General features: G+C 33.0%; 3 protein-coding genes and 2 long non-coding RNA genes across 5 annotated transcripts; all 5 read left to right on the forward strand.

Moving 5' to 3' along the window:
* Nucleotides 1–6,121: 6,121 nt before the first annotated feature.
* LOC112777944 (uncharacterized) lies at nucleotides 6,122–6,877 on the forward strand. The gene is made up of 2 exons (XM_025822323.1): nucleotides 6,122–6,218; nucleotides 6,456–6,877. Exons 1-2 carry the CDS (start codon nucleotides 6,122–6,124, stop codon nucleotides 6,875–6,877), a joined length of 519 nt encoding a protein of 172 aa, XP_025678108.1.
* Nucleotides 6,878–8,886: 2,009 nt separating this feature from the next.
* Nucleotides 8,887–10,858, forward strand: LOC112779869 (uncharacterized). The gene is made up of 2 exons (XM_025824223.2): nucleotides 8,887–9,099; nucleotides 10,117–10,858. The coding sequence occupies exon 2, from the start codon at nucleotides 10,209–10,211 to the stop codon at nucleotides 10,653–10,655; it is 447 nt and encodes a 148-aa protein (XP_025680008.1). The 5' UTR covers nucleotides 8,887–9,099; nucleotides 10,117–10,208; the 3' UTR covers nucleotides 10,656–10,858.
* A 4,847-nt stretch (nucleotides 10,859–15,705) lies between these two features.
* LOC112775429 (uncharacterized) lies at nucleotides 15,706–16,207 on the forward strand. The gene is made up of 4 exons (XR_003189565.3): nucleotides 15,706–15,783; nucleotides 15,862–15,930; nucleotides 16,006–16,080; nucleotides 16,154–16,207. It is a non-coding gene; the product is annotated as an uncharacterized lncRNA (long non-coding RNA).
* Nucleotides 16,208–16,780: 573 nt separating this feature from the next.
* On the forward strand, nucleotides 16,781–17,763 carry LOC140182147 (uncharacterized). Its single transcript, XM_072228272.1, has 4 exons — nucleotides 16,781–16,821; nucleotides 16,905–17,000; nucleotides 17,123–17,188; nucleotides 17,279–17,763. The coding sequence occupies exons 1-4, from the start codon at nucleotides 16,781–16,783 to the stop codon at nucleotides 17,736–17,738; spliced, it is 663 nt and encodes a 220-aa protein (XP_072084373.1). The 3' UTR covers nucleotides 17,739–17,763.
* A 929-nt stretch (nucleotides 17,764–18,692) lies between these two features.
* Nucleotides 18,693–19,173, forward strand: LOC112780122 (uncharacterized). The gene is made up of 2 exons (XR_003190993.3): nucleotides 18,693–18,825; nucleotides 18,911–19,173. It is a non-coding gene; the product is annotated as an uncharacterized lncRNA (long non-coding RNA).
* The last annotated feature ends 3,845 nt before the right edge of the window (nucleotides 19,174–23,018 follow it).

Consider the following 23,018-nt stretch of genomic DNA (forward strand, 5'->3'; position numbering starts at 1 on the left):
ATTTTCTATTTTTTTTTTCTTAATAGTGTTTCACTACAAAATATGGGGACTTGTTATTGTGTAGTTGGAGAAAGTAGGAAAAAACTTAAAGAAAAAGAGTGAGAAATTGAAATGAGAATGGAAAAACTGGGAAAGAGGATTTGGAAGCCGAGTTTTTGGGAGTTTAGAAGGTAGTGTGGTGAAGAGTACTTGAAAATAGGAATGGGTAGGGCCAAGTGGTTAAGTTAGAAGGGCAACTTATAATTTTTTAGAGAACGCACAATTTTGTTTTTTGGAGTTTATTTTTTATATTAGTTTTAACTTTTTTTATGGTCAGATTGGTCAGCGTCATAATTTTTTTTTATTAATTTTGATACCTTACAAAAAACTCATGAATAGATTTTGGTTTCTTGTTTACCAAAGCCCCATTGATGACGGATTTTATTTTATGTGACAAAAAGTAGCTTTGGGTGTTTGTTAAGATTTTGAAAATTGAATCGGTCATTAAATTAGGGATGGTAAAATTTTTCGAGACGTAGAGATCCCTATAAAGATTGCTTCGAATGGAGATTCGATTGTAGAAATTTTTTTTTGCAAGAATGAGAACGGGGAGCAAAATTTTTCCGAAGCAAGCGCTGAGACCCGAGCGAGGATTCCTATCCCGTCTCCGCTAATACCCAAAATTCATAAATTTACTTAATTGTCCTTAATAGTTTATTTCTTATATATATTTTTAGTCATTTCACATGCTATATATATATATATACCATCATTCTCTATATTTGTGGCGTTCCTTTCCACAACTCTGTCGTCGTATCCATGATTCCATTCTCCTCTCTGCTGCCGCGTTCCCCACCTCATCCACTATTCTTTGCTTTGGCTCGTCGTGGTGTCCACATTTTAAAAGATGTCACCATCTTGTCGTTTAGACATTTTGTATAAAATCTTGCTGTTTTTATATAGAATAGATACTTTCAACTCTATTCCTATGGAAATTAATAATTAGTCAGACAAAGAGATGAAAAATGGAGTCCCCACAAAAAATGGGACCTTATGGAGAATGGGAATAGGAAGCAAAACTCCCCCACGGTGAAAAACTGGGGCAGGGACGAGGATGGAGATCAGGGAGGTATCCCCCACCTCCTCCCCTACCCTACCCCATTGACATCCCTGTATTAAATTAGCAAAGTTAGAAATTTAAATATTCAAAAGTTTAATTGAGATTCAACCAGGAACTAGCATAGGAACTTTTTATTAAAAAAAATTAATATTAACAAGTTATTAAGTATAATTTAATTTTTTCAAAAGTTTATTTAGTATTTACTTTAGTATAAACAAAATTTCAATCCAATTTAAATATTAATAATTTTTAATATCTAAAAAGTAAATAATAATATTAAAAAAATCTAAAAGAGATATTATTATTAATATTTTTTAATTAAATAATTTTTTTAAATCTCATAAAGAGAATTATTTTTCTTATTGTGACCGTTTTTCTTGATTTTATTTGGTATTAATTTTTTTTTTGTTTTAACTGCTATAATTGAGAGATCTTTTTTAACTATAAATATTGTGAAAAATAACTCAGAAACAAAATAAAAGATGAATTTTGTGCTAATTGTCTTTTACTTATATTGAAAAAAAATTAGGGATAAACATTCTTTTGGTCCCTAACGTTTAGGGTCAGAATCGAAACCGTCCCCAACGTAATTTTTTATTTAGAATCGTCCTTAACGTTTTATTTTGTATTAAAATCGTTCTTTTAACGTTTTACGGGCAAAAACCGTGACCATAGATAAGGCTGTGGTCACGGTTTTAAGGAGGGGTGACCATAGATGCTATGGTCACGGTGAAAACTGTGACTATAGATTAACCTATGGTCACTGTGAAAAAAACGTGGTCTAAAGTGTCAGAATTTGAAAATAGAAACCGTGACCATAGATAAAAAAAACCGTGATCATAGACCTATGGCCACGAGAGAATAGGCCACGGTAAAAAACCGTGACCATAGGTCCAAAACCGTGACCATAGATCTATGGTCACTTTTTTTACTAGTTAAAACCGTGATCATAGGCTTTTTTTTTTGTAATTATAAAATATATAGAAGGATAAGATGAAAGTAAAAATTTTGTATGTGAAATATTTTGTCTGGAGAGCATGGTGGAGCTGCAACTTATCCTTTCCTTCACCCATAAAGTGAGAGATAAACTTACAGTCTAATCTTACCATATGCAGCTTCAAGTCTTCAGCCACCTTATATTGAGAAGAAGTTATGTTCGGTAGACAATAATTTTTGTAAATAATGTGAATAATAGACTTTAGAATTGTTTCAATAAAGTAAAAAAAAATACTCCACTCCTAAATTACCTCCTAAACCTTAACATTAGGATAATCATCTGCATACTTAGTGAATTGAATATCCAACCGTTATAACTGTGCATAAGTAAATCGAATAAAAAGAAATAACCATCCTATTAAAAATAATAAACATAATCATCTGCATATCTATTGAATTGAATATCCAACATATCCATTGTTCATATTGTTTAGTATTCTCATTATCTACATATAATTTTTCATTGGAAAGAGCGAAGGATGTGATGGACTAACATAACATGAATGAGCCCCTTTTCAACGAGCATTAATTTTACTATAAAATAAGTATTATTCTAATAATATTATTTAATGAAAGATCTTTATTCAAAAAATTGTTATATATATGCTTTAATATTTAAACTTTATTAATATTTACTCAATTTATTTTTATATATTACTCAATTGTTATACAATTTATTCACAATACATACATATCTAATAATTTAGTAATTTGTTGTATCTTTTTATTTTAAAGTATTTTTTATAAATTTATTTTATAATATTCACTTTAATACGGACCTTTACTATCATCTAATAATAATTTCAATGGATTATATCCAAAAAAATATTAATATTTAAATTTTTTATCGAAACATTTTAAATGTAATTATAAAAATATATATTTTTGTTGTAATTGAAAATAATGGTGTATATAAACTATATAATAAAAAGTTTTCACGCAAATAATCTTCGTACTATTTTTGTAGGTGAAAATTTTACTTGCAAATAATAATTCATGCAATGATACATAAATATTATTCAAATATTATTTAAATATTGTTGTTTTAAAATTATAACACGGCATACATTTACTAAATTTCAATATGTTAAATTTTATCATTTTTATTATATAATTATCTGCTAAATTTTATGAACAAGAGTCTAACTAAGATTAAAAAAAAAATACATTCTATTAATTTTCAATATGATTTTAAAAACTCAAACAAGGTACTTCTATCATTTTATATGTTCTCGTAATTTCAAATTTATAAAAGTAGTTTTACCTATAATTCAAAAATTTATATACGGTGATGATTAGATTTTAGTTACTATATTATAATATTTTATTTTTATGCCAATGGTATATAAGTAAATAACGAATTAATTTTCACACCTTTAAATTGATAATATCCCTTGCTCACAAAAAAAAAAAAATAATAATGCCCCTCTCAAATTCATACATATTAGTAAGTATATTGCTTTTTTTTTTTTACCAAAGATATGAGACTCGAACCCGCAATCTTTTAATTGAGTATGAGGAAACTATGCCATTTGAGCTATTATTGCTCATTGACAGTAAGTATATTGCTCTTAATGTAAAATACATTGTTATTAATATTTTTATCAAATTGGCTAACGTTATTATTTTAGAATTATTTTAGAATGCTCTAAATATTTTTTCTCGAAAAACTAATATAATTTCAGTGTTATTAACATATGTTCTAAGAATATATTTTAACAATATCACAACAAAAAATATTTTACTAATTAAAAATTATTGAAAAGGATAACTTTTTATATTTTTAATTTATTGAATATATTAAAATATTAAAATTTTTTATTATTATATCACTGTCATAGGCTAATATTGAAAATAAAGGATAATTTTTTTATTATTTACTGTCATAAGCTATTGATAATCCAAGAGTCAATATATCAGATAATGTCTTTCTTTAAAATCTGACTAGCATTTCTAGACTTGGATTATATTTTTGACAATTTTTTAGCTAGCCTCTTACAATGCTAAAATTGATCGTGAGAACTGTTGATGATCCCTTATTTTATTTTGTGATCAAACTATGTATGTGTATGTAGTTGTTCAAATTGGCATGTGTTTATCCTTCTCTATATATACAAAGGTGATTGCTATGATGTTTAAAAATATTTATTTAACTTATTAAAAAAGTTAAAAATTAATATTTAATTTTAAAAATATAAAAATAAATAATTGTTAAATATTTAAAATTTATCTTAAAAAAATAAGTTAGCCACCAAATTATAGATATTATAAAATTTGTTGCATTTTTTATGCTGAGTTTGAATAATGAAAAATACGTGGTTATGCTGGTTAGTTATAGTTTCTGCATTCGAATTAATTCGCTGGAAACAATTATAAATTTGTTGTAGTTTGAAATTATTTTGAAATTTTGCTAATCTGTTATTGTTATGTTAACATCAGTGTATGTAATACTCAATTGCATCCATTAATAGAACTTATAAAATATGTAGATTTTTCTGTCTCATTATTTTTCGTCATTGTTAGCTTCGCTATTCCACTATTTTTCTTAATGTCTTCGATGATTAAGGGAAGTTTCTTTCTCTTATTTCCTTTGTTTTGCCCTTGTTTTGAGCTTTTCCTGTGTTCATCTTTGTTTCTACGCTTTCTGCTTTTAGCCATGATCTCATTTCTTTGGATTTGTTAGCTCTTTTCTTTTTATCTTTAACGGCTTTTGCACAATTATTTTCTTCATGTTTTATGAGTCCACAATAATAACAAAAATTTGGCAATCTCTCATACCTGAAGTCAACCTAGATCAACCCATCCTCCTTTCTTCCAAGACTTGCTCCTTTTAATAGTGGCTTGTTTGTGTTTACAGTGATGGTCGCCTTAAGGAATCTTGTTTGGTCTCTAGCAAGTTCATATATCTTGCATTCTTTTCCCTCTCCTAGGCTTGCAGCAATTTTCCTGCCTAATCTGGTCGTTTTGCAATGCTTGGGCATATTCCACATTTGGATAGTGATGTTTGTTTGTTTGGTCCTTTTCCCCCAACTCCTCCATTCTATCCCATTTTTTTGAGAGAGGCCGTAAGTTCTTAAAAGGCGATGAATTCCCCTTTAGGTTTCAACTCCACTACTCTCATTCTCTTCGGTTTCTTCCATACATTATGCACGACAAAGTGGATCCATGAGTTGTTTATGTTTTTGTTCAAGGTTTGTGTTCTGTGTTACATGTTTTACAATTGTGTTTGACATTTATGGTGTTGTCAATAGAACAGGATTCTACCGATTTGAGATCAGTACAAAGACAAAAGGGTACACAATATTGTACGGACATTTTTCACTTCACTTCTTCAAACTGTAGGAGAGCCCTTGGCTTCAAGGATGATGGACCCACGTTGTACGCTGGGGGAACTTGCTCCAACTAGAGTTTTGCAAAAAAAAAAAAATAATAATAATAGTTATATACGAATGTATATATTTGTCCATTATTATAAAGTAATTATCTAAATAGGTTTATGAGAATTTTAAAAGTGGACACTTTAGTCCGTAAAAAAAATTAAGAGCACTGATAATCTATAACATTATCAAAATAAGACTATCTTTGCCTCTTAGAGAATCATCCTCATTTAAGTCAGTCGCTAACTTTACATTATCCTTATCAGCTTGGGAATCAATCTGTTTCTGAGCCTTGAACACAGTATCACCAAAACAACAAGAATAATCTGGGTGCTCCACAAGTTCCTAGGCACTTACAATTTTCAATCATTATTTCTCTGGCCATATTATCTACTTCAGATGCGGGAATAGTTTTTCATTGTGCTGCATGCTTGTCAGGATCCAACATAGTACAGTAAGCATCGTGAATCCTCATGAACTCGTTCGCCGATGGGCCGATCGCTCGCCGCCATATCTGGGTGGCAGACTCTGGTTAAAACTAGTTGGTTGAAACTAGCTGTTAAAAAGTGGTTATTGAAAAATACCCGTTACAAACACAAATACAAATATGAGACGAGGCTTGAATATGTTTGCTCACACTTAACTCTTAATGGATGGGAACTATGATTTCAATGACAAGTCTTTGGATGACTTGGCTGAGAAAATTGTGTTCAATGACTCAGATGACTTTGATGGCATAAATCCGAGTGATTGAATTAAGAAATTTTTTTTTGATGACTCAGATCAACGCCAACTTGAAATTGTTTTGCAATTGTATGAGAAAGTTTCTTTGCCCAAAACTCTTAGAAGGATAGATAAAGGTCGTTAAGAAGGACATCAACGACTTTTCAACGATTACTTTGCACCTAACCTAGTATACCTTGGTGATATATTTTAACGGCGATTTCAAATGAAAAAACATGTATTTCTTTACATTATTGAAGCCCTTTCTGAGGTAGATCCATATTACCAGCAAAAAGTCAATGCCGTAGGAAATAAAGGCTTATCTCCATTACAAAAATGCACAACTGCCATGAGTATGTTAGCATATGGAGTTTCGGCTGACGTTGTTGATGATTGCACACAAATAGGTGAAAGCACTGCAATTGAGTGCTTGGAAAAGTTTGTTGAAGATGTAATTTCAGCTTTTGAGTGTGAATTCTTCTGTACCTCAAATTCGAATGATGTACAATGCTTTCTAAAGATAGGAGAGAACCGTGGCTTTCCCAACATGAAGGGAAATATTGACTGCATGCATTGGAAGTGGAAAGATTATCCAAAAGTTTGGAAATGTATGTTCTTAAGTGATTACTGTGGGGTTCCCACTATTGTACTTGAAACTGATGTTTCTTCTTCTGACCTTTGAATATGGCATGTTTATTTTGGAGTTGCTGGTTCCAATAATGATATTGATGGTTAAATTGTTCATCGTGTTTGACGATGTTTTACAAAGTTGCACTTCAGAAATAAACTATCCTATAAATGGTAACTCATACAATAAAGGATAATATTTATTAGATGGTATATATCTTAAATGGGCAACATTTGTTAAAATAATATGCCAATGACAAAAAGATAAACAAAAAAAATATTTGCATGATATCTATAAAGGTAATTAAAAAGATGTAGAACGAGCACTTGGAGTGTTGCAAGCTTATTTCGCAATCATTCACAGCCTAACATGATTTAGAGATAAAAAAAAAATTTGAAAAAATAATGAGAGTTTGCATCATATTGCATAATATAATTGTTGAAAACGAAAGAGATAGATATGCTTATACTTTTACTAAACTCCCTTCTTATGACGATGTCGACAATGACCATTTACAACCAGAGTTAGGCGAAGAGTCTTTTGCTCCTGAGAAATATATTCAAAAAAATGTCGAACTTCGCAATAGACTAAAGCATCGACAACTACAAACAAACTTGGTTGAGAATATTTGGTTCACAATACAAAATAAGTTTAGTTTAGAGCTTTATTATTTTTAATATTATGTTGTCTTTGTTAATATTCTATTTATGTAATGTTTTAAATATGTAATATGTTTTTTTAGTGTTATATTTAATTAGCTAATATTTTAAAGTATATTTTTATTAGTGTGTAATATCTTTTAAATTTATGGTATATAATTATTAATTCTGTAATTCTATATTTTATTTTAGTTAAATTTTCACAACTTAACTAAAATGATTTGAAATAATTAAAAATAATTTAAAATTAGAAAATTAAAATGAGACTAAACATTAAAGTATCAAATCTCATATTGAGTTTTGAATCAAATTTTATTTATATGGTCCCACAAATACTTATATGACATTTTGTGAGATCCAAAATAAAATTAAACTGAAACCAAATATTAAAGATGCTCTTAGAATTATTAACAAATATTAACATAATTAATCACTAAATGTTAATTTGCGTTTTCATATAAATTTATAAGGATTTACACTTCAGACAGGTTAGTCCATAAAAAAAAAGTACCAATAAAGTTCAACAGGATAGCATGTGGATAAGTTGGTTCAAATTTAGACATTCTACTTTAATCATAGAGGACTAATTTAAAAATAGTATGTCTATATTTGCAATTCTTAAAGACTTTATTAATAATTTTTTTTAGAAATTAATCTGTCCGAAGTGTAAATTCTCAAGAGTTTATTTGTTACTTTACCCTAATATCTAATATCTTTGGTAAAAAGGAAAAACACCATTTTCTCTTTTTTGAAACAACTATGAAAACCAAAATTTTAAAAATCAAACAAATTATCTAACTGGACGATATAGAGATTTAAAAGGTTAAAGATTCTACTAAAACTCAACCGTAGTTGGACTAGATACAATAAAATAATATATTTACGTATAAAATATTTATTTTTAAAAAAATTGATTTTTTATGGTTTATAATTGAAATCAGTTAATAGTTAAAAACGGCACAAGTTCGACCAATTAACTGATTTTTTGACTAATTCTTTCCTATTTTTATCGGTTTACTGTCAAGCAATTTTTATCTTGAATCAAAGTGGTATAGTGATCAATTTTTAGTTAACTAATTCGGTTTTTGTCCAAAAATTAGGAGTTAGTATTCTTCAAATGTTCTGCAAATTAGTTTTAATTGGAAAGTCGAATTGGTCAAACCAGTTCTTCAATATAAAAAGTAGTTATTTTTACTAATGTAGCGTTATATAATTAGATGTATCTGTAAAATTATTTTACACTGTTAATACATCAAAATTAGATAGAGTGTAAACTACTTTTGAAATTGCTGAATCACCTGAGAACCGTGCGGTTAGACCAAACCTGGACCTGGCCGCTTTTAGACAAAGACGCTAAACCGCGTCGTTTCTAGGCTAAAGAGTAAAAGGTAAAAAGTAAAAACTGTTCCGTGTTCAATCAGTCTTCACATTCAAAGAAACCCTAGCCTTCCACTCTCCAGATACCTAAGCCAAGCGGCGTCACTCCAGCGTCACGCCATCGTCGATTCGTTCTACCACCGTCTGTTGCAGTTTTCGGCCGTGCTCTCTCTCCCTCGAGTTCCATCGTGCTCCCTCTCCCTCATACTCTATTCGAGTGAAGGTTTGCTGTGATTTTAGGTATTTTCCTTGTTGTTTAGTTCTTAGTCGTGCTGTGTTTTCTATGATTTACTGGTTTGATTTTTTGTTCTTGTTTTTTCTTATTTAATTGTTCAATCATGGATGTATTTGCTGTAAATTGTTCAATTTTGGCTGCCTTGGTTAGTTGGTGTTTGGAGAATAATTTTCTTTCACTTAATTTATGTTGTTGGTTTATAATGGCTGCCTTGGTTGATTACTTGTTATTCAGTTCTTGGTCTTGCTGTGATTTATTTTAGTTCTTGTTCTTGCTCTTTTGCTGTTATTATAGGTCTTTGTTCTTGATTTTAGTTCTTATTTTTGGTGTGATTTAGTTCTTGTTCTTCTAGTCTTTTCTTATTTAATTGTTCAATTATGGCTGTGTTTGCTTTTAATTGTCCATTTATGGCTGCCTTCGTTAGTTGATGTATGGATAATAATTTGTGTTCACTTAATTTTTTTTTTGACATTTTAAAGTTAGTTGTTTAATGTGGATGGCATTTTTATGATTATATTAGAATATAATTAAGTTTGTGTATGTTTATTTATATTTTATTATAAAACAGTAATTTAGGTTGAACCACGATGGAATGGTTGAACTAGTAGCTAGAGTTTGATGACAGATTTTGTTTAGAGAACCTTGCAGTATTCTTTGTCTTAGATCTGGTGTGGTTGAAGCTTCAGCCATTGCACTATCACCAATTGAGGTCTATAAATAGAATATTAATTTGTTATGGTGCGTGCTTTGTGGGACGAGAATCTACGAATAATACCTTGTTTTGCATTTTGCTCAAGTGCTTCGTCAAGTGAGATCTTATTCTGTGTGTTAGTTTTGGTGATCTTATTCACATTGTTCATGCTTGATCTGGTTTCTTTTAATTGCACAATGCTCGAGTCATGTTCCATTCTCACCGTTCACTTGTCTATTGTGTTTGAAAATATATTATATGATTTCGCAAAGGATTTTTATTTTTCTAGAATTTCATCTTTGATTCTGTTTCATTTCTTCTCACTTCTCAGAACTCCGTTTTCGCCTTCTTCGTCACTTTAATCTTCAGTCTCCCAAGGGTTTACGCTAATATCAATTAAGAAGCATCAGAAACGCAACGAAAATGGCGTCTTTGGATCCAGAGATTGCAAAGACGCAGGAAGAGCGCAAGACGGAGCAACAACTCGCATCCCTCACTTCTCTCACCTTCGACACTGACCTCTATGGCGGTTCCGACAAGGGCTCCTACCTCACCTCAATCCCTGCCAGTGAAGATGAAGAGAATATCGATGCCATGGATAACGAGGTTGCTCGCAAGCTTGCCTCCTTTACTGCCCCCAAATCTCTGCTCAAGGAGATGCCCGGTGGTGATGACAGCGACACCGGATTGGGGTTCAGGAAGCTGCAGAAGATTACCGACAGGGAGAATGAGTACCAGCAAAGGAGGCTCAAGGCCATTGCTAAGAAGAAGAAGGAAGAGGAGGAGGCTGCTAAGGCGGCGCCACCACATGCTTGTTTTAGGAGGGTTTATCACTTGTTGCTTGCCTTATTCATTTGTAGAGAAAAATAGGAAGGTTTATCATTGCATTTGCTTGTTGCCTTCCTCTTTTGCAGAGAAAAAGTTTATCACTAGTTGCTTGCCTTAACTGGTTGCAGTTGTTTATTACCTTACTTGTTTGCAAAACAAATTAGAATATCTAACTTTTAGATGCCATAAAATAATTATTAAAATTAATTCTCTATATATAGTACAGGTATATGTTGTTTAATTAATATTTGTTTTAAGATTGCATATAATATAATTTTTTTTTCTATTCCCTATCGCAAATCATGTTAATTCTCCTAATCTTTAGTCTGTGTTTCCAATCTCTATCATTAATTTGACATGCAAAAGTTTTATAATTAATAAAGAGCTTATTTTTCTAGTTGTAGACTTGTTAGTTTTTCTTTGTTACTCCTAATTAAATTTACTTAATTTTGCTCTTTTTTCCTCAAACTTTTTATTAGCTTTAACTTATATTATATTGTGCAAATTAACCAAATTTAGTCAAAGATTGGTATCTACTGTTTTTATGATCTATCAAGATAAAAAGTTTGAATAATAATAATAGTATTGTTAATATTAAAATAATTGCAAAATCATTATTTATTCATTAGATGTGATTTAACTTCGGATATTATAAAACATGATAGACTTCTAACATCATGTATCAAATAAAATAAAGAATTTATTTTTTTAAAAAATAAAAAACTACTGTCTTGTTGAGTCCAACAATATAATTTTTTATTTCCTACAATAAATTAGAATACATAAATAATCAAGAGTCTAAAATTTACATATATAACTAAACAATTTAATTGGGGACAATTTACGAAAATAAAATATTTGACTTTTAAAATTACACGAAATGTAACTTTTGCAGTTTAGATACGAAAATACAACTTTCTATAAATTTATGTAAACCGTAGAAGGGATTCCATGAATTTGAAATACACGTAAACCGCTAGAGGGGTCGGTAGAGGTTCCACGGTTCTGTGAGGTGCATAAACTATGGAAGGAGTTCAATGATTTATACACGAGTTTCACTATATATACCAACCTAGAGTGAGTGGGATATATTTACATCTATCATTTGTATTGTCAACGAAATAAGACTATATTTTGTAGTACATTTTAAATTTATTCCAATTGTAAAAATGATATAATTTTAAACGATTTGAATAATATTGATTTGATTTATACTTTTCAATCTAATTCAATTTTATGCAAATGATTGATTTGTAGGGTGCTAATTTAAATTTAATTTTCAAACTATTTTGATTTAATCTAATATAATTTGAATTAAATAGAATTATATTCTATTTAAATTTAAATTTTTTAATTTAACTAACTCATTCAAATTTTTAGTACATATATTTAAATAATATTTTAAATTTTTAATACGTATATTTATATATATTTATTTAAATAATACTCTCAAATTTTTATTAATAATAACATAGTTTACTCCAGGATATTTAAAATTTAAATAATATAATTTAAATTTTTAAAATTTTAAACCTTATTATTTGGATGAAATATAATTTCATATATTTGTTAATAATTTTTTTTGGTAACTTAAAAAGGATAAATTCAAAATAAAAAAAAAAAAGCCTCAAGAGAAGTTGTAAACCTACAACATCACTACTTCACTAGGGATAAGCATTTGAAAAGTCTGACTATGTCAACAACCATTTAATTTACTCAATTTTTTTTTAACTAAGTTGAAATGTACTCCCTATTTTGGACTATTATTTTAAAATCTTTTCAACTCTTTAAGTGTAAAACAAATAAAAGGGCAAATTATTGAAATAAAAATGACACTTTAGGTTGGTATATATAGTAAAATTCGGTGCGTGTTTTGCATCCTTATAGAAACCGTGTTCCACGGTTTCTTCCCAAATGCTTCATCAACGTAAACTGTGGAACCCCTCCAACAGTTTATGTGTATTTCAAATCCGTGAAGAGAAGTCATCATGGCTGCTTGAGGAGGAGGAAGAAGAGGGAGAGTAAAACCACGTCATGTTGGAACAAATAGCAAAACGACGTTTAATTGTGCCAGGTCAGCTTTCCGAAAATGGACAAAAAGGCCAACTTGAGATACACGTTAAAATTTCATAATACAATTTGAATCAATTAAAAATTCAAGGAATAAATTGAATTAGAAATTAAATTTCAGAATCATTTTGAATATTAACTCGACTTAGGGGCGGAGCTAGATGAAATATTAGAGGGGGACCAAAAATATTTACACAATAAAATAAGACTAAAATAAAATTTTAAGGGAACCAAATAGGATTAGTCTAATGATTAGCTCACTAATTCGCTTAAACAAGTGTCAGGAGTTCGAATCCCGCTTTGTGTATGCAGCAATCATGTAGTTCCGCCCCTCACTCGACTTTCGTTTTTTGCCATGGAATTTTCTTCTTAAATCGTTATTAATCAGTAACTTAGTATTTAATGCCAGATATTTTAATCACAAAAATGGTGGACCTTACTTTAATGCTAAGCATTTAGTAGTTTCAATTTTAATAATGTTTTCGGTTCGAAAAAGAAATAAATGAGGAAGGTGCAAATGAATATGTGTTATTTTAAAATTTAATCTTAACCATTTATTTAGATTTAATGGTTGAATTTATATCTTCTCATTTTTTTATACAGAGATAGTTTTTCTTATTAGATACTTAGTCTATATAATATTGATGTATAGTTTTTCAAGAGTTGATTTATTATCTACTTTTTTATATAAAATTTGTAGTAAGCTAGTGTGAAAATAGTGACTTATTTTTTACGGGTCTGCTACACATACAAGCTTACAAGCTTACAAGTTGGCCCAGCCCAAATACAAGTCACGCGCATCAAGAAAGATTACATGGAGCGTCACCTTCACGCGCTCAACACTCAAACGGTTACGTATGGCAAACTCTTCCACTTCTTCCACTTCTCAAAACGCTTCGAAAACAAGGAAACCCTTTCATTTTCGAGCGAAAATCAAAGTTCAAAATATACAAGTCATTGTTCGAAACCTCCGTCAAAACACCATCAAACTCTCCATCAAGAATCTGAAGAGAAAACAAAGCAACAATACTCAACGTAAGTTCATTAAGATTCCTGTATATTTTCCATATTACAAACTACGTTTTACTTTCCTTCTACGTCGTTGTTCTAGGGTTTACTGTTACTCTTGCTTCTTTGTTACACTGTTCTTCTACGTTGTTGTTCTAAGTTATCCTGTTATTCTTGTTGTTTTAGATCTTCTGGTAACTGATTTTTGGAGGTTTATTCCGTAGATTGGGGGTGTATACTGCTTGACCTTGTAATGTGGCTTGATATTGAAGCATGTTTGAGTGATATCTGACTGATATATATGGATACTATATCTGAATCATATCTATGGGAGTATCTCACTGTTATCAATGGGTGTATCTGATTCTTACATATCGGTGTATCTTACTGTTATCAATGGGTGTATCTTACTCATATATGAGTGTATCTTACTGTTATTAATGGGTGTATCTGACTCATATATATGGGTGTATCTTACTGATATCTTTGGGTGTATTTTTCGTTTCAGAGAAAATGGCAGCAAGAAACCAAACAAAAGACCTTAAGTGTGCCACACATCTCCTAAGTGATAAGTTCAGAAACATGAGTGAGGAGAAGAAGGCGATTGTGAGGGATCTTGGATTCGGTGGGTTGATGCACATCCCACCACTGAGGGTGGATCACCAACTGTTAAGGGAGCTGGCAAACAACTTCAAACTTGGGGAGAACAGACTGAAAACAGGATATGGTTCTTTCCAAATAACACCAAAAACAATAGGTCATGCGCTAGGCATCAATGCAACAGGTAACTGGCTTAAAATTATAGGTGTATATTAAGTTGATGCTTGGGTGTATTTGAACCGACTTGGATACTTTGTTGTTTTCCTTTTTGTAGGAGATCTATTTCCTGAGAAAGTTGAGTATAAGAAACTTTCTGATGATGACAAAATAATTTTTAGAAGATTCCAGGGTAAGACCCTCAAAAGTCTTACTGATGAAATGATGGAAATCGGCGTTGGCAACGAAGAGGAACGCCTGATGTTCAAGAGGATATTCATCCTCTATATACAGATGGCGTTCCTTTTGCCAACGACGATAAACAAAATATCGGCTGTGCACTTGGCCCCAATTTTTAAGATGGACGGCATATCAGAGAGAAACTGGGGGGGGCATGTTTTGACCTTCATGGTCAAGGGCATCACAGGCTACAAGGAGAAAAAGAAGAAAGCAATTGATGGCTGCCTCTTCGCCCTGGTGATAATTTACTTTCATCTTTCAAAAAACAAAGGCAAGAAGAGGGCTGAAAGACTACCAAAGTCCTGGATTGCCAACTGGACTAAGGAGGAGTTGGTGGAAAGAATGACTGTAGAAAGAGAGGAAATTTTGGTAAGTAAACATAATATGTTGCTTGTATTTTATTTACCTGAATGCTGCTAGCTAAAATATCTAATGTTTCATGGGATTGTGAAGATGGCAGAGACAAGAGCAAGAGAAAAAGTGAAAAAAAAAGAAAAAAAAAGAAATAAAACAAGAAATAAAAAAAACAAAAAAAGGAAGGCGAGTTCAACATCGTCTTCGGAGACAAAAGCAACTACTGACAGTGACACTTCTATCTCTGAGTCTGAGACTCAAGAAGACTCAGAGGATTCAGGAAGAAAACACTGCAGCAAAAAGGGGAAAAAGTAAGTACCATACTTGGGTGTAATTTCTTTTTCGAGTTAGGTGTATTTTGTTGATCACGTTGGGTGTATGTAGTTTATTAAGCTGGGTGTGTTTCGTTTACTGCGTTGGGTGTATATTGTATATTCAGTTGGGTGTATCTTGTGCATTCATTTGCGTGTATTTTTTAGTATGTTCTAAATGATGATTGTTTGCCTTCCAGAATGGACTCCAGAAAAAGAAAGAAGAGTCAAAAGGAGTCAGATTCTGATTCAGAATCTGAATCTGAATCAAGTGATAAGTAATGTCCTGAAATTATTACTCCTTTCTTTTGGCTTCATTATAAAGATTTCGTGTATTAACTGAAATGTCTCTTATTAACTTATAGGAGCGAAGAATCATCACCGGTGGAGAAGGAAAAGAAAAAGAAAAAGACAAAAACAACACCAAAAAAGTAAGCACTTCTTTGGATAATATTCTGTGATAAAATTAATTTTTTATTTCTGATTGGTACTCTTTTTTTTCCACCCAGAACACAACCAAAAAAGAAAAAAGTTGTTGTGGAGGATTCACCTCCTGAAGAAGATCAATACTTTGATGGGTACAGTACCTCGTAAGCTATATTACCGTCTATCATCGTAATTATTTTTGTTAACATCTTCTTTTATGAATGTAGTGAGAGATATGAAATATCAAGTGACGAACTGGATGAATGGCTAAGGCAAAACGTTGATAAATCTGCTGCAGAGGGGTATGTCTTGCTGGACTGTCTATTTCATATTTTGGTGTGTTTTGTATGCTAATAATTGTTTCTTGTTTCGCAGGGAGAACCAAGCTGACCTGCGATCGACAGAAGGTCGCTATGTGTCCTCTGAAACGTAAGAAGCTTTATTTAATAAAATCTTGTTATGATGATTTGGGTGTATTTTGTGGAACCATTTCGGTGTATTGTGTTGATCAAGTTGGGTGTATGTTGTTTATTAAGTTGGGATATTTCGTTTGTTGTGTTGGGTGTATATTGTCCATTCGATTGGTTGTATCTTGTGCATTCATTTGAGTGTATTTTATACCTGTATCTTATTTTGTCTGAATAACATGAAATCTGTTTTAGAATACTGGTTGTGAACTTGGGAAGTGATGATCCTTCCTCTCAAGGACGCACAGAACAGAGTAGTGTAAACCAGCCGTCACAGAGCATGTAATTTCTCTTTCAAATAACCGTTACTTTTGTTCTTCTATTACCCTTCTACTTCTAATTATGTATATATTTTTTTAGAAAAAAAAGCCCTTTATTATTTTATTCAAGAAAAAAAAGGCAGGAAAAAAAAAGCAAAAACTGCAAGTATGTAAGTTCTCAAAAAACAAAGCATGTCTTCTTTTTGAATTGTTCGGGTGTATTTTTTGACCTTCTTTGGGTGTATTTTAGGTTGAGTCCGTCTGATTTGAATATGATGGTTGTGAGAGAACAGACACCGTCGGAAGCGCTTGCAATGTGAGTTTTCCAATAATATTTCAACCTTATAACCTTATTATTTTCAAAGGCGTTGTTAACCTTTCATTTTTCTTCTTGTTTAGAGTCCCGATTCAGGTTTTTGCGCCGGCATCCCAAACAACCACTGAGACAGATTTTGAACCAACCCCTATGCTACAGATTGAAGGGACTACAGAAACGTAAGAAATAGTATTAGGTGTATATTTGTTTAGAGTTTGGGTGTATATTTGCTAACAGTTTGGGTGTATATTGTTCCTGATTAGTTTTTTTACGCCATGATTAATTTTTTGTAACTGTGCAGCACTCCTGAAACCCCCAAACAACTTCAAGAGACCACACCCACGATTCCCCCAGCTCCAACTAAAATGTAAGTTCATCAGACTAAAATCAATCTTTGCTTATCATCTGTATATTCTTATTCTTATTCTTATTCTTATTCTTATACATGATGACGCAGTCATCCAGCCGCAGAAGACGCTGCTGCCCTGTTGATGATGGCACGGACAGCAACCTATGTTCCTAAAACAGATCCAGGGGTGCCATCATTCAGCCTTGGATTGACTGATTCAAGCCAGGAGGGGGCGTCAACGCAGGAGACAGAAAGGGCAAAATCTCCTGAAGCTACAAATTTGCTAGAACAATTGGACGATTTGGTCCAAAAAATAGCAAGCAGTGCGGCGAAGGGAAAAAACAAAAGTCCACAAATTCAGAGGGAGACTGGGGGAGAAAGTTCTGCGAAGTTTGAAACTCCTGGGGCAATAAATCAGATTACGGATGATATGAAACAAAAGTGCTACATCTGGGGGACGAGACTGAAGGAAGACGCAGATGGCAATACTAACGAGTATGAGGAGATGTGCACTCTCATTGCCCAACATGAATACATTTTGATGAGAATGCACCTTGCATCCCTCTAGGCAAAAAGTGATATAGAATCTCAGGTAATATTAGAATAACATTAATGTTTTTGCACCAAAGTCAACTGCAATGTTTATTAATGTAAAATTGATTTCGGCATATATTTTTAGATTGTATCTGCCATCTGCCTCATCCTCAACCAGAAAAATGAAAAGAGGTTTCAAGAACAAATATACTATCTCCCCCCGATATTGTGGTAAGTGTTACTTCTACGAACTTTGGGTGTATTTTCTGTATTAAATTTGTTGTATTTTTTACGTTCGATTGGGTGTAAGTTGTGTATTTTCAGTATTTCATTTTTTGTTTCGCAATTCTTGCAGAGCATGGCACTTTCGGATCACCCAGAGGGGGAATTCATATCATCGAAAACGAATAAGGAATTCAGGGTGGAAGACTACCCGAGTTTTATTCCCTTCATAGATAGAAAAAAATTAACTTCGCATCCATATGTAAGTTTTCGTTTGCTAAATTTGTTAGTACGCTTATTTACTTATATGCCAAATAAAATAACGCACTGTTGAAATGTGGCAATCCTTCAGATTTTTGCACCTGTTTGCCACTCGGGACATTGGTGGTTATGGCTGATAAATACAACGAAGCGGAAATGTCATATACTTGACCCGCTACACAAAAAAGCTCCAAGCGAAGAGAGAAAGCAAATTAATAAATTCACTGTAAGTTACCTCTGTCTTCTTTACTATAATAGATAGGTCTATTTCGTTAGTTGTGTTGGGTGTATGTTGTCCATTCAGTTGGGTGTATCTTGTGCATTTATTCGACTGTATTACTGATTTGTTTTGGTATTTAAGGGATATGTATTTTCAAGATTGAGAGCATATGCCGGCGGGGAACCTCTGCAGAAAGACGAGAAGGAGAAGGAAATTAAAGCATCATATGTTAAAATATCAGGCCAAAAAACAAGGTATAAATTTGTGACTCTGAACATTAAACTTTCCTAAATGAGATTTGTAATCTATTTTCTTCATTTTCAGCTATGACTGCGCTATCTACGTTATGAAGTAGCTTGAGTTAATTGAGCCGGAAAACATTAAAAAGGGGAAGTATAACTGGGATAATTGGAAACAGGTAACTGTCTTTAGAACTATATAACTCTGTATTACTTTACTGAATTAATATTGCTGTTTAAACAGAATATACTTTTTAATTGTAGGAGGAGGTGGACCACTATAGAGTGGAGTATGCTTCCCGGATACTATTCAGTGAGATGAATAAACAGAGAGATCGGGCAATTAGAGAGAGTAGTGCTATAAGGCTGTCGAAGCCATCCTCTGTATTATTGAGTCCGTTTTGTCAGATAAATTCTGCTGATATAGAAACTGCGTAATCCAACTGCTGGGTAGTTTGTAAATTGAACAAATGATGTAAATATTTGCCATTTATCAACAACTTCTATTCCATGTATATTTTTTTCAATAGTTAAACTATCTATGCTGTTAAACTGTCTGTGCTGTATTCAAAACCTGTATTACAGGTGGTAAAATATGAAGGAAAAAATCAAGGCATATATAAACGCAAATTATGAACTGTTACACCCAACGCAAGTCTAATAATACACCCAAGATTGCATCAAATATACACCCAAACTGTATGTGCTGTATTCAAAATGTATGAATTACATGTACTAAAATATGAAGAAAAACATCAAATCAAATATACACCCATAACCTGCGAATTTTTTGAACTTTTGTTCTATATGAATTTATATATGTGTCTATATGTAAATTGTGAATTAACAAAAATACACCCAAAAGAACGGTGCTTTTACACCCATATTCTATAAAACTATACACCCAAAGAGTTATCCCCCCACTGCTGGTACCCTGAACTGATAATTCATAACGTGTCCTTGATATTGGCTGGAATTTGAATGCACCGCTGATGCAGCATCAAATAAGTTTATCTGAATATAACACTCACACATTAGCTAAACTATTAACGAGAAAAATAAACTCAATGGCCACAAATTTAAAGAACATTACTTTTACCTCGCTTAAAACTTTCGTCTTCTTCTTCTTTGTGGCATTTGCGATCTGTTTCTCCAGCTTTGAACCTAGCCTATTTTTTGGACGTCCTCTTGTTCGAATCCTTGGCGGGCTTTGAAGCTCGTTAACGGATTCCAAGTTGGCGTCTTCGTGGGATAAAGAAGATGTCCCCTTCCTTTTGGCTTTTAATGATTCCATCTCGGGCATGACGTTATCGTACGCACGGTGCAGAATTGCAGTCAGCTCATCCGATTCGGAGGCAAATTCGCAAATATTTTGCGAACGAAAAACCAATTGGTCGAACCTCTTGCTTCTTGGCTCTATTAGTGGCTGGTCGTGGCTGCTCTTGATGTGTGTGTGTCGCCTCTTTACCTTCTTGCTCTATCGTTCCAGTATATATCTAGGGGACACTTGGCTTACTTGTTCGAAGCTTAACACGCTTAGTGCGTGACGGCACAGTATCCCTCTCGACTCGAATAATAAGCATTGGCATTTTACCTCGGCTGCAACTGAGTCGTAAGTAACCACGAACTTGTTGAATATTGAGCTGGAAACTTGTTCTCCGACTTCGTATACTGAATAGCCTAGAGCGGAATTCGTTAATCTGGTGATGCAATTCGCCTTTCCTCTGAATTGCGCTTGGACTTCCCTAAACTTTGCATGAGTGTACGCATCTTGAAACTGAGCTTCAATGGAGGATTTTGTTGCACACGGTATGACCGTATGAAAATCTACAGCATTTGATTCTCTCTCTGCTTGCTCCCTGCTTCCGAGGCAATTATCGTATTGTTTGACGAACTGAATAAGCGAGCTGTTCCGGGTGATATACTTGTTAAAAAATGAATGCATGCTCTCGCTCCTTTGTGTGCTTCTCATCCCTGCCCAGAAGTGGTGATCCAGATAGATAGGAACCCATATGTGACGGTCTTCGTACAGATCTGCATAATACACCCAAACACAGACTGTAAATACACCAGAGGAAACATGAAATTTACACCTCTGCTGCAGATTTTAAAAAGACATTACCTGAAAGCCACTTGTTGTCCGCAAGACCAAAATTCAGCAGAAAATCGTTCCAATTCCTATCGAATGAGTCTTTGCTGTGAGAGTTCCAAACAACTTGGCTCATTTCTTGTTTGATATCGGCATGTCCCTTGTACCCGTTTAATTTGCTTGGAATCTTCTTCATGATGTGCCAAATACACCAACGGTGAATTGTTGTTGGCATACAGGCCTCTAAAGCCCTTTTCATTGATGCGCACTAATCGGTGAAAAACCCTTTCGGAGCGTTTTCTCCCATGCAACAAAGCCAGCATTGAAATAACCATTTGAAAGATTCAATTTCTTCGTTCTTCATCAAAGAACATCCGAGAAGTGTTGACTGACCGTGGTGATTCACCCCGACAAAAGAACCACAGACCAAATTATACCTGAAACAAATTACCATAGTGCAGAATGCAAAATTATTAGGTACACCCCCAACAAATGCTTCGTATACACCCAAAGAAACAGCCAATATACACCTCTGCTGCGGATTCATAAAAATACATTAATTTAGCATCATAAACAGGGGCAGTTTGTTACCTGTTTGTATTGTAGGTGGTGTCGAATGAAATGACGTCTCCGAAATACTCAAAGGCGGCTCTGCTTCTTGCATCGGCCCAAAAAGCCAGCTTAATCGATTGATCCTCTTCGAGTTGGAGCTCAAAAAAGAAATTCTGATTCTTCTCTTTCATTCTTAACAAATATTTCCCGAATTCCTTTGCATCTTCTTGTTTGGAAACATTCTGCACTTCCCTGGTAATATAATTCCTCACATCCTTTTCGATAAAATTTAACTCACGGTGACCCCCGGCAGCCGCAACAAATGATTGGTATGTTTTGCTTGGTCTGATACCGGCCTCCTCGTTATTCTCTATTGTACGACGAATGGACATGCTTAGTTCCCTGTGCTGTTTGAGCATCTCTGCTTTGCTTGGACAGCAGGGGTGTGAATGATCGAGCACAACCTTTAAAATGATCCAAGCACCGACATCCTTCAATGTGTGTATATAAATTCTTGCAGGACAGTTTAAACCGACTGTCGGATTGGTCTTCTCGGTCGGAGATATTTTAGATTTCCATTTTTCCTCTCTGCTACATGTAATCAGTTGATTCTTAATCTCGTTTCCCTTTCTATTTGTGCACCGAACTCTTGTAGAGAAACCTGCAGCCTTGGCGTAGTTCCTGTAAAATTTTCCAGCATCTTCAAGGGTGGTAAAGGTCATTCCAACCTTCGGAACAAGCTCGTCATCAACAACCGAGAGAGGCTGCACAATACACTATGTCAGAAACTGTGAATACACCCATAGATATGATTCAAATACACCCAATCATGCCTAATATGATACACCCGAACCGCAACAACTCAACTACACAATGACCTTTAAAACCATAAACTGTAAATACACAGGCTGCAGAATACACCATGTCAAAAAACTAAAAACACACCCAATCATGTCTGATATAATACACCTGAACAACAACAACTCAATTAAAATAACAAAACCAGTAGTGTAGATACACCCACACTTCTAGCAAGAATACACCCAAAAAAAGATCTGATCTACACCCGAGCGTTTGCTATAAATTCCAGGTAATTAATCACAACTAATACATTGAATCGACAGATTTATGTTAACGTGTTAGTTTCATAGTCAATGTTCAGCAATTTTTCAACTACACAATGCTATACAAATTACTGAAAGAAAATTCATTATGTAAATCAAACCTCAGGAACTTCGTTAGATTCAAATTCATAATCCACTTCGCCTGGATTCAGCTGACAATTTGAGGTTGAATGATCCATTATCTTCAAAACGAGTTCAAACTTTGATTTCAGAAAACAACAAATCAAAATAGAAAACGAAGCTCGAGTTGCAGAGAGAGAAAAAAGTAACGTAAACGAAGAACATACCAGTGAGAAAAGGAGAGGAAAAGAACGATGGAGAAGAATGAGGGAAGACGCGCGAGAAGAAGAACAACCAAATCTCAAAATAACGAAAACGAAGAAGGAAACAAATATTTTAAATTTGGTAGTTAGATATATGCGGGATCTTATATAGCGCGTGTAATCAACGTATGTGGAGCAGCGCGTATTTTGGTTTTATTGTTTAATGAGCTTGTAAAGCATACAAGCCCTAATAGCTTGTATGCAGAACTTTTCTGTATTTTTTATTATTTAAAGAATCACCCATAAAATTTTTCATTATGTGATTAACTTATTTAATAACATTT

The sequence above is a fragment of the Arachis hypogaea genome, chromosome 19 (assembly GCF_003086295.3).
Source record: "Arachis hypogaea cultivar Tifrunner chromosome 19, arahy.Tifrunner.gnm2.J5K5, whole genome shotgun sequence".
NCBI classification, from domain to species: Eukaryota; Viridiplantae; Streptophyta; class Magnoliopsida; order Fabales; family Fabaceae; genus Arachis; species Arachis hypogaea.